Here is a 12,191-nt window from a genome sequence, read left to right as displayed (position 1 = left end):
GGTTCTGTGGCAAGGATTACTGCAGATTTGCCTGGTCTTCTCAGGCTAAGCTGAATCAGTGCTGCTGTTTCTGCAGTGGGAGACACTTAGCAGATTACACTGCTGAACCTCCCCCCACCCAACACACACACACACACACGCCTCTAAACCATCCAGAGAAGGTCACAAACCACGAGCGACACAAACGCGCTGGAAGGAGACAATACCAGCTCTCTGAAAGCCCTGCAGAACGACCTGAAGTGGATTAGGCCTCAGGGAGAGAAAAAGGGTGTACAAACAAAATGTTTCCTGAGTTGGATGGATGAAGCCAACTGTGCCATACTGGAATTAGAGCAGTAAAGAGGAAGAGAAAAGGGGCACAGATGTGAGGAGGATTACAGCTAAGAAGACTGAAGTGATTTACCACCTAAATCTCCAGGCAGCAAAGGATAGTGGTTTACACACAGTGCACTAATATTAGCATATGGATGAAGAAATGTGTCATGGCCCTACAAACAAACACACGCATAAGTGCATTTAGAGCAACATGCACCTCACTCCCCCTTTAATCTCCCTAAAATGTAGATCATGTATGATAATGACCTGAATACTGAAAATCTGTCCATTACTGATTGCAAAAGCTTGGTATGAAAGTTAGCTGAACGCATTAAACTTTGGCTATAGGCATGAATTAGGGCTGCATGATATTGGAAAGATCGGACAATACGATATTTTGTTTTGCTGCGATATATTTTACAATATGATTAATAATTAGCTCTATTTCAAAAGATTTAATTAATTTAGACCAACTGGGATGATCAAGACTATTTCTATGCACTGCATCTGCATAAATTATAATAAATTACAAGCAAAAATTAATAAATAAACAGTCCTTTAAGGGTTTTTGGGCAGTCTAAGAGTAATCAAGTACAGAAATGTAATAAATCAAATGTAAAATATCACAGTCATCATTTTATAAACAAATAAATAAAACCTTTTTATTATGAAATCATTACAAATTGAATAATATCTTCATAATTTAATCTTTAATAAATAATCTAGTTCTGCGATGTGATTATTGCAGATACACACATTGCAATATCGATGCTCAAATGAAATGTTCTGCCCTAGCATGATTTATGCCTCAAATTGAGCATCTTGCTAAGGAGAAATTCATCATTACTTCACTTATTTCACAATTTTTTTCCTGACGGACATAAGTACAACATGAACCTACAATGCCTGAGGGGGTTAAGCATTATTGGCTCTGTGTACACCTAGAATTAAGAACTGATTTTGATCAATAAGATCACTTGACATTTGAGACACATTTCCATTAACACCTAGTGTCTCGATCCATCTTTTTTTTTTCCAGTTCTTCTACTCATTTCTTTGAGAAAAGATTTAAAAGACTAATAGTAGGTCTGCTCAAAGGTTCATAATATATCATTTTAGCACATTGCAATGTGTATTGGCAATATTCACTACACATGATGGATGTGTGATGTCAAGTAGGGATCATAGCCCACCAGGCCCACCCATTAACTGGAAAGTTTAGCCATACAAACGGCAGTGGTGTAAAATAGCAAATTCCGAATATTCCAATTACTGTAGTTCAGTAGTTTTTCCTCAGGAATTGTAATTTAGTGAGTACTTTTAAAAATGCGTACTTTTACTTTCCCCTGAGTACATTTTTAGTGCTGTATCGGTACTCTTACTCCACTATTTTCCTTCAACCTGCAGTCATTACTTTATTTCTTTCTTGTTTAGGGTGATTGGCTAACGCAGAAAAATCCGCATTTTCTGTCCAATCAAATGGCACATAGAAAGTAAATTACATCATACTGAACAATCTCAAGAAATGGGTGCTTTATGAATGCGGCAAACTTTTTGGAAGCATTAAAAATGTCCAAGGAGATGTCCAAAATATTAACACGCAATGACCCAGAGACTGTTTATAGACTGCATATCACTGATGAGAAAATGAAGGATGTCGACTGTATGATGACTGAATCACTGAATCGAACAAGGATTGGAAAGAAGGACCAAACGAAGGTAGGAAAGATTGAAGGAAGGACTGAACATACTAATTAACGAAGGAAGGAATGAACGAATTAATAAATAAACAAAGAACCAAATAAAGGAAGGAACAAAAGAATGAAGGAATGAATGATTGAGAGAACGAATGAACAGAGGAACAAAGGAAGGAACAAATAAATGAAGAAATGTAACAAACAAACGAATGAATGAAAAACGAAACAAATAAACAAATGAAGGAAGGAATGAACGAATATAGGAATATCACTAAATACACTACAGAATGTTACGCTTGCACATCCCTGCACAAACTGCATGTAAATGCATCAGCCCTTCACAGTGTAATACTTACTACTTTTAAAAGGGTTACTTTTTACTCATACTTTGAGCAATATTTACAACAGACACTTTTACTCGCACTACATTTTGGGCAAGTAACGGTATTTTTACTTGAGTGTGATTTTTTTGTACTCTTTTCACCACTGACAGATGGCCAGCTTTACATGTGTTTTAAGGCCTGTTAATGTGTAACTATCCAAGAGAGTTTAAAGCAGTCATGCGGTTTGTATAGCTTTAAGAATAATTAACTGTATTCAATTTATACAATGAAGACCATGAAGTGTTCATCTAAATTTAATAATTTATTTCTACACTTGAATATTGTTAGTTAAAAATTATTGTGTTGTACTGTATTTATCCATGCTTGAAATGTGTTTAATATATTTGTCATGGGGTTCACACAAAGCCACAGTGTCTTAAATATGTGACATTTGTCACAGGGTTCTCACTGCATTAATGTGCGGTAAACCAATGTGCAGTATCGCTATCCATATAAGCAGTGTTTAAAGCAACTTAAAAGTAGTAAAAGCTCCCTGAGACGGTTTTATTAAGCATTTAACAGTTAAAGCACAGTACAATAATTAACCCATTAACTAATGATTTTTAAATAACAGTTGTCAGATTACTAGTTGCCTAAATGTATTATATTATTCACTGACATACATAGTGACAGAACTAAAGCACAAAGTGTCTTGGTCTCTTCCAACTTCTAACTGTTTTGCACCAATAAAAATCAAAGAATACTGCTTAATATACAAGGAATCAAGATGACAAGCAGACAACTGCGACACAAAGACAACCAGGCAAACAAAAGCCATGATACCAAATCAAGATAAAAGAGCAGCTTGTTTTGTCACCTTGACAAGAAAAGCTTGCTTTCTTCTAGTTGGGGCTGAGGAATTGTGCATGCACACACACCTCTGCAGCCACATTTGCCAAATCTCACTACGCTCGAACAGACCACCTGGCACTGACCTGCAAGCCAAGCATACAATTATGCCATTTCTAATTTCTGCGAGGGAGGATCTGTAAAGAAAAGAAAAAAAAAAAAAACATTTTCCAAATAAAAAAAGGTGAGAAACAGAGGACAAATACATTTCAGAGTGAGAGTTGAAGACATGAATGGGCAGAGGAATAAAAGAAAAGGATGCGCAACAGATTAGAGTAGCGGAAATATGGAGCTACGCGTTTTTGTTTTTCATTCCTTCATGCCTTTTGGCAGCAGATGAACACACAGACGCTCCATCCAGTGAAGAGTGAAAAAATAATAATGTAACAAACTGGAATAAAGTGAACCCAGCCAAGAACACGCCAACACAACCAACATCCACAAAAGCTCTGGCACCGTAAACCTAGTGTTTTCTCTCTCTCTACCATTCTCCAACCTCCTCCCTTCACCTTCCCATAATGCCTTTCTCTCTCTCACCGTTCTATCTATCTCTCGCTCACACACTCACACACCAACCACAGCAGTGGGTATTTCTCCCGAGGAGCTCTGGCATGGGTCCAGGAGGTGCCAGTCTGCCTCCTTTAACTCTGCCCTGTGACTGTGCCAAAAGACGCCTTCGCCAACACCACAACACCTTACCAACCGCTCCGCCGAAAAAAGGACAGCGAAGACAAAAGGGGGAAAAAGAGGAAAAAAGAAAGTGAGGAAAAGGAAGGCGGGTGAGCTTGACAAAAGAACCAGAAGAGGACTTTTTATTGGAGCGGTGAGATTACAAAAAAGACTTTTCTTTTTCAAAAGTTCAACAAGAACGGACCTAATTTGGGAGCGCATTGTATTCCGGCAAACAGAAGGAAAAGCCAAAGCCTTGTCAAATATCAGAAAACCGCAACACTGTTCCTCATCCTTTTCTACAAATTTAATTGGAATTACACTTCACAATCTTTCAACACAACAACTTTCCCATCACCAAGGACCTGACGTTAAACTGGACTACTACAGTTGCCAACAATTTTGTATACATTGGATTACATTACCACCTAAGCTGCCGTCTATATCAATGGTATATGGATGAATTTAGGTTGACTGGATGATCATAACTGATGTTAGGTATAGGGCTCCATGTTTACATTGTGGCAGCCTAGGCCCAGGTTACACCTTGCATTATGTTGCATTTTGATTGCTTGGATAACAAGTAGATGAGGAAGACAAGACACATTCTCATGTACACCTCACGTTTTCATTGGTCCCTGTAGTCCATTTTAATCATTGATTATTTTGAGGGGAAGGTCAATGGGTTGATGTATGTAAGGGCCTTTTTCTGATTTTCTGTTCTAATATATTCAAATAAACTTGCACAATTTAGATTGACTGGATGATCATAATTGATGTTAGGTATAGGGCTCCATGTTTACATTGTGGCAGCCTAGGCCCAGGTTACACCTTGTATTAAGTTGCGTTTTGTTTGATTGGATAACAAGTAGATGAGGTAGAACAATATCATTTACACATGTTTTCATGTGTCCCATTTGCCATTTTATCACTGCCATTTTATCACTTATTTTCCGATTAATTATTTGCTGAACCATCCCAATCATCACAAATACTGCAGAAGACCTATTGGAACCCGCATGGACCGAAGATTCTCACAGAAATCAGTCAAGTTTGGTGAAGGACAAATCATTCTTTGGGGTTACATTCAGTATGGGGACGTGCGAGAGATCTGCAGAGTGGATGGCAACATCAACAGCCTGTGGTATCAAGACATTTGTGCTGCCCATTACATTACAAACCACAGGGGAGGGCAAATTCTTCAGCAGGATAGCGCTGCCTTCTCATACTTCAGCCTTCATATCAAAGTTTCTGAAAGCAAAGAAGATCAAGGTGCTCCAGGATTGGCCAGCCCAGTCACCAGACATGAACATTATTGAGCGTGTCTGGGGTAAGATGGAGGCATTGAAAATGAATTCAAAAATTTTGATGAACTCTGGAAGGCCTGCATGAATGCTTTCTTTGCCGCTCCAGATGACTTTATTAATAAGTTATTTGAGTCATAGCAGAGATGTATGGATGCAGTGCTCCAAGCTCATGGGAGTACAGAATATTAATTATTTTTCCACTGGACCATGACTGTATATTCTATACTGTACAATATTTCTGTTAAGCAACAAGACTTTTGTCTAAGCAAAGTCAGACCTTACTGTCCTAATCAAATAATTAAAAATCAAGCTATAATCATGTTTTATTTTGGCAAATAAGCCTAATCTAGAGGCATTTGCCTTACATATAAGCCACTTTTGATACCAAATGATCAACTAGAAGTTATTATTTGTTGTTCCTAAAACCTGGATAGGTGACAAGACTTTTGTTAGGTATTATAGTCTTTGCATGAGCTATATAGTTGCAAACATTCAAGACATGAATGGTAAAAATCAATGATTTCATAAATTCAAAATCCACCATATTTTCTAGAGTGTAAAACATGTCTCCTGCTTCAAGTATGATCATTTAAACAAATCTACTGTGGAGAACAGCTGCAGGCCTACATGCTGAGTTTATGACTTTGAATGTAAAGGAAAAATCAAAGCAATCTCAGTCTGCATTAACCAAGCAGTCTTCACATTCTCGTCAAATATTGCATGTTCAAGACCGTTTCTGTTGGACCGCAGCAACATCACCTCATGCTGGGTCAACTTGAATCAGCTGAGACACTGGAGTCACCGACAAGTTCAAGTGCCTGTATGTCCCCTGGAGGCGACTGCTGATGCATTCATACCATACTTTCTATTCAAACCTGTATCCAAGCAACCATTTCCGGTTGCTATGGTGAAGGCTGGCCCCCCTCATTGCTACAGTTTGCAAGATAGTGCACGTAATCTGTGGAACACCTCCAGCATTCTGATGCCAAACATAAGCTAAAAAACAAAAAAACAAAACCATATTTCCAGAGCCTCTGCAAAGAAATGCCAACTTTCTACAATACTTGATGTCACAAAGAACAGATGCACTATGAGTAGTATGCTTTGCTCAGTTTGAAGACTTAAATGAGTCCTTAATAGGGCAATAACTAAAATATTAATTGGAAAAACTCTGTAGTGTTTTGGGAGGTTATTACAAGACATTTGAATATTTATGACTAAAAAAATTGTATTGTAATCAATCTCAGTGAAGTTACCATATACAGGTATGGTTCGTTCTTCATCCGATAAAGTGTAAACGTAGGTTTGTTGTTAAAAAGCTAGTACAATGTTAAGATTTTCAGTACATAAGTTTTAAACCTCGGTTACAATCACAAAGGTTCTGGTTTCAATCTAAGGGAAGGTAAGGTCAGGATCTTGAGAGCTACTTTGATTACGGTTACACTGCTGTCACCACTCTGCCCTAGAGCAAAGCTCTTAACTACTGGCTGTTCACGGTGGACTGAGCCTCCTATTTGTGTATTCCATGTTGCTTTGGATAAAAAGCATTTGCTAAATACTTGTGTGTGGGGGATAAGGAAAACCAATAGAAGTCGTCTAGTCACTTTTTACAGAACTTGTTCCTTCACCAAGGTCACATGAAATTGCTCTTTAAATGAAACTCTGGCAGAATGCTTATTATTTCAGAGGATATAATGTTGATAAAAGAAGAAATTTTCACAAATATATCCTTGTTGAATGCTAATGCTACCACATCTGGCATGGCTGAATTCAACTATGTATTCAATTTAATAAAAAATAAATTATTCTATCAACTAACTAGAGTAAAATAATATTTTTAAAGGTGCTGTACGAACGCTTTTGACTCTTCTAAAGCATAAAAATACCATAATGTTTGCAGATATTTAAGAAACATGCTAAGTGAACATACGTTATCTAATCTGAAAAACAATGCTAAAGTAAGATATTCTCCTTTGAAAATGTGTCTTTATTTTAGTCTCTATAACCCGCCCACTCCAAGATTACCCAGTTATATTTCAGCACTCTGAGTTGCCTTGGTGGAAAACACACTGTATTTAATTTCAGTCATGAAGGCTGCTTCAATGTATGCATACAGACGGAGACAAAAATGCTATCTCTGCATGACAGCAGCAGCCTCAGAAATGAGATACAGATTCAGCGTTATAAAAATCTGAATTGATTTTAATTAGCAAATAAAAGAAGTATTACATGTAAACGTTAACTACCTGAACTGCATACATTGTAACACCATGTTTTAACTACATGCAACGGGGAAAAAAATCCAACAACAAGCAATTTGAGTGTCTGCACACAAAGCAACATGACAGAGACATGTACAAAATACTTTTTAAAATATGAGATTTCAGGTTATGGTTTAGACAAAAAACAAATGGAAAAGATTCCTTTTGTTGCATGTAGTTATGGTGTAGGCTCGATAGTCAGGTATGCTCGCTCCTGTGTTGTCAATCTGGTAGCCTGCATTTGCATGTAGTCGTCAAAAGAGGGACAGGTGAAAAAGAGATTTGATTTTGAACTGCAATACCTAGTTCAACCACTCTTTGTCAATACTACATATTGTACGTTTAAAATACACAACCTGACAAAAGTCTTGTCGTTGATCCCAGTTGTAAGAGCAATGAATAATAAGTTTACTTCTAGTTGCTCATTTGGAAAAGTGGGAGAAGGTAGACTTTTCAGATAAATCATCTGTTGAACTGCATCCCAATCATCACAAATACTGCAGAAGACCTATTGGAATCCGCATGGACCCATAATTCTCACAGAAATCAGTCAAGTGTGGTGAAGGACAAATCATTCTTTGCTGTTACATTCAGTATGGGGGCACGGGAGAGATCTGCATAGTAGATGGAAACATCAACAGCCTGAGGTATCAAGGCATTTGTGCTGCCCATTAAATTACAAACTACAAGAGAGGGCAAATTCTTTAGCCGGATAGTGCTTTCTCTCATACTTCAGCCTCAGCATCAAAGTTCCTGAAAGCAAAGAAGGTCAAGGTGCTCCAGGACTGGCCAGCCCAGTCACCAGACATGAACATTATTGAGCATGTCTGGGGTAAGATGAAAGAGGGGGCATTGAAGATGAATCCAAAGAAATTTGATTAACTTTGGGAGTCCAGCAAGAACGCTTTCTTTGCCATTCCAGATGACTTTATTAATTAGCTATTTGCATCATTGCAGAAATGTATGGATGCCAGTCATCCAAGCTCATGGGAGTCATACACAATTTTAATTATTTTTCCACTGCACCATGACTTTATATTCTATACTGTACATTATTTCTGTTAAGTGACAAGAATTGTTTCTAAGCAAAGTCAGACCTTACTGTCCTAATCAAATAATTAAAAATCAAGGCATGATCATATTTTATTTTGGTAAAATAAGTGTAATCTAGAGGCATTTGCATTATATATAAGCCACTTTTGACACCAAATGATCAACTAGAAGTTATTATTTGTTGTTCCTAAAACTTGGATAGGTGACAAGACTTTTGTCAGGTAGTATAGTCTTTGCATGAGCTAAATAGTTGCAAATATTCAAGACATGAATGGTAAAATCAATGATTTCAAAGATTCAAACATTGTCATTTTCTCAGGCTTTTCTAGGCCAAAACCGTGCCAGCATGGCAACAGCAGGTAAGGTTTGATCATCCTCCCCAAAACCCTGTTCCACCCCCCATGGACGCAGAGGCCCGGAAGCTTCCGCCATGCCGTGACAGCGAGCTGCTTCGACAGAAGGGCCGGGAATGCATGACGGGGGCGGAGCTTTCATGCGCATAATGCACAGATGGGCCTCTGGACACTGCTAGGGCACCAGAACTCCCAGGATGCACCAGGCCAGCAAAACTGTCATGGTTATATCTGAAGGCACAAAATCATCTGATTTGGTGCTTCTATTCTTTTTTTTTTTTTTACATAAAGGAATGCTTTAGCCATTTTGGGAGCACAGTAGACAACTCATCTGTGCGTAGTTTTACTCTAAACAGACAAGAACTCACTTTTCTGCTAAAAACAAAAGAAGATATTTTAAACAATGTTGGGAACAAGTATAATGATATCAATTCTAAAAAAAAAAATATATATATATATATATATATATATATATATATATATATATATATATATATATATATATATATATATATATATATATATATATAAAATATTATGGAAAAAGTCTACTGGTTTGCAACATTATTAAAGTGCACCTATGATGCAAATCATATTTTAGGAGCTGTTTGGACAGGACTGTGTGTAGGTATAGTGTGTCATATTGGGCTGTTTTAAAGACAAGAAGTCTTTTTTTAAACTGCCTGACGTTAAAATAGGATCCAAATGCCTCATTAAAAGAAATTATTTGCAAAAATACACATGTTGTAGTTTTGTGTAGAATTATTCACAATCTTACTCTCTCATTTTAGATTCAAGCAAACAAATATATCTATGAAGAAAAGAGTTTTGATGATATGGAGATTTAACTTACTACATTTTCCAAAAATATCTTAAAGCAAAATGGCATTAATATGATAAAAATTGTGTAAATATAGGAGGACTGTTTAAACCTTTTTCAAATATCGATAAACATTGCAATAACCAATTCATTTACACTCACTGGCTGCTTTATTAGGTACACTGGCCACTTACTAGTACCAGATTGGACCTCCTTTTGCCTTCAGAACTGCCATTATGCTTCGTGGCATAGATTCAACAAAGTACTGGAAATATTCCTCAGAGATTTTGGCCCATATTGACTTGATAGCATGATGCAGTTGCTGCAGATTTGTCGGCTTCACATCTATGATGTGAATCTCCCATTCCCCCACATCCCAATTGTGCTCTATTGGATTGAGTAATGGTGACTGTGGAGGCCATTTGAGTATAGTGAAATCATTGTTCAAGGAACCAGTTTGAAATAATTCACGTTTTATGACATGGTGTGTTATCCTGCTGGAAGTAGCCATCAGAAGATGAATACACTGTGGCCATAAAGGGATGGACATGGTCAGCAGCATACTCAGGTAGGCTGTGGTGTTGACAAGACGCTCAATTGGTACTAATAGGCCCAAAGTGTGCCAGGAAAATATCCCCTACATCATTACACCACCACCAGCTTCCTGAACTGTTGATATAAGGCAGGATGGATCCATGCTTTCATGTTGTTATTGCCAAATTCTGACACTACCATCTGAATATCACAGCAGTAATCAAGACTCATCAGACCAGGCAACGCTTTTCCAATCTTCTATCGTCCAATTTTGATGAGCCTGTGTGAATTGTAGACTCAGTTTCCTGTTCTTAGCTGACAGGAGTGGCAACCAGTGTGGTCTTCTGCTGCTGTAGCCAATCCGCCTCAAGGTTTGAAGTGTTGTGCGTTCAGAGATGCTCTTCTACATACCTCAGTTGTAGCGAGAGGTTATTTGAGTTACTGTTACCTTTTTATCAGCTCAAACTAGTCTGGCCATTCTCCTCTGACCTCTGGCATCAACAAGGCATTTGGACCTACAGAACTGCCGCTCACTGGGTACTTTTTTTTTTCTCGGACCATTCTCTGTAAACCCTTGAGATGGTTGTGGGTGAAAATCCCAGTAGATCAGCAGTTTCTGAAATACTCAGGTCAGCCCGTCTGGCACAAACAACCATGCCACGTTCAAAGTCACTTAAATCATCTTTCTTCCCCATTCTGATACAGATCGTCTTGATTATGTCTACATGCCTAAAATGCATTGAGTTGCTGCCATGTGATTGGCTGATTAGAAATTTGCTTTAATTTGCAGTTGGACACGTGTACCTAATAAAGTGGCCAGTGAGTGTATGCGTACAAGGACAATGTACAACATGACATGTTGCACCAGAATTAGGTATAAAGCTAATGTGCATCTTGTTTTAAAGAAACTACTAAATAAATTAGAAAAACTATTAAAATGTAGCATATTAAGACTGGATGACTTCTTTCTGTTGAGTAATACAAAATGCTGAAGTTTATTTAATCCATTAGGCTGGTATCTAGCTTGTCTATAAATAATAATATTTTTCAATGTAATTTTAATGACTAAAAAATATAAAAACTTCACAACATATAAAGAACTAAACTGTAAATAGGACTTTTATAACACATAAATAGTAGAGCTTTTATATAGTTACCTAACCTATAAGTATCTCTTTCATGAGAAAAAAATATTACACTAAATAATAAAGCTTCTTTCACAATATGAAGGTGACTTTATATTAGTTTATAATGATATTATTGACTATAACCGTGGCATTTGTCAGCATTGTTGTTACCGAAGCGTTTGCTTGAATGCGGAAGTCGTATTTTAAACAACCGATGTCCCGGATGTAATGTAGCACAGGACAGCTTTTAGATGCGAGAGTTAAGTCACATCCACTTGCTTTTACATCAGTGTCCCTCGACACCACCCGCTTCGTGGCAGCCGAATTTCACGAGAGAAGGGATTTACCTGCCACGACCACTTTCTCCTCCCTGCCCTTCAGCGCGCGCTCTTTGGTTGGCAAAACGCTCTTGTTTGCCATATCGAGCTGAGCGACTACCACACACAGACCGAGCTGCAGGACGATGAAGGTGATGAGGATGATGGCCGCGTGCGCTCCTGCTTGCGGAAATAAACATGCCCGTGCGGGTGCCATGGAGGTGGAGGAGGAGTGAGGGCACAGCCGCGCCCACCTCATGAATATTCATCAAGTGCTGAGGGACTTCGCCAGATGAATATTAACTAGCCAGAGGTTAATGTGACTTTGCCACAAAAGCCTCCCGTGCGGTATGTGCGAGTAAGAAATTAAATTAAAATAAATATCCACATTAAGATAGCAGTTCGGCATGCAAATGAGCTTCCAGAACCCACCCACCCCCCCCCCGTCACTACGTCTGCCGGCATAGCAAAACTGAGCATCTGTGTACTGTCGTGGAGGAGCGCGC

The 12,191-nt window shown here is 38.2% G+C and overlaps 1 protein-coding gene across 1 annotated transcript in view; it reads right to left on the bottom strand.

Moving 5' to 3' along the window:
* msrab (methionine sulfoxide reductase Ab) overlaps window positions 1-11,944 on the bottom strand; it is a 41,804-nt gene extending 29,860 nt beyond the window's left edge. Inside the window, exon 1 of the mRNA XM_056477389.1 lies at window positions 11,716-11,944. Coding sequence (XP_056333364.1) covers window positions 11,716-11,944 — 229 coding nt within the window. The remainder of the gene's footprint in view (window positions 1-11,715) is intronic.
* Between the last annotated feature and the right edge of the window lie 247 nt (window positions 11,945-12,191).

Source organism: Danio aesculapii, chromosome 17 (assembly GCF_903798145.1).
Source record: "Danio aesculapii chromosome 17, fDanAes4.1, whole genome shotgun sequence".
In the NCBI taxonomy this organism is placed as follows: domain Eukaryota; kingdom Metazoa; phylum Chordata; class Actinopteri; order Cypriniformes; family Danionidae; genus Danio; species Danio aesculapii.
This window is presented reverse-complemented; position numbering and strand designations above follow the sequence as displayed.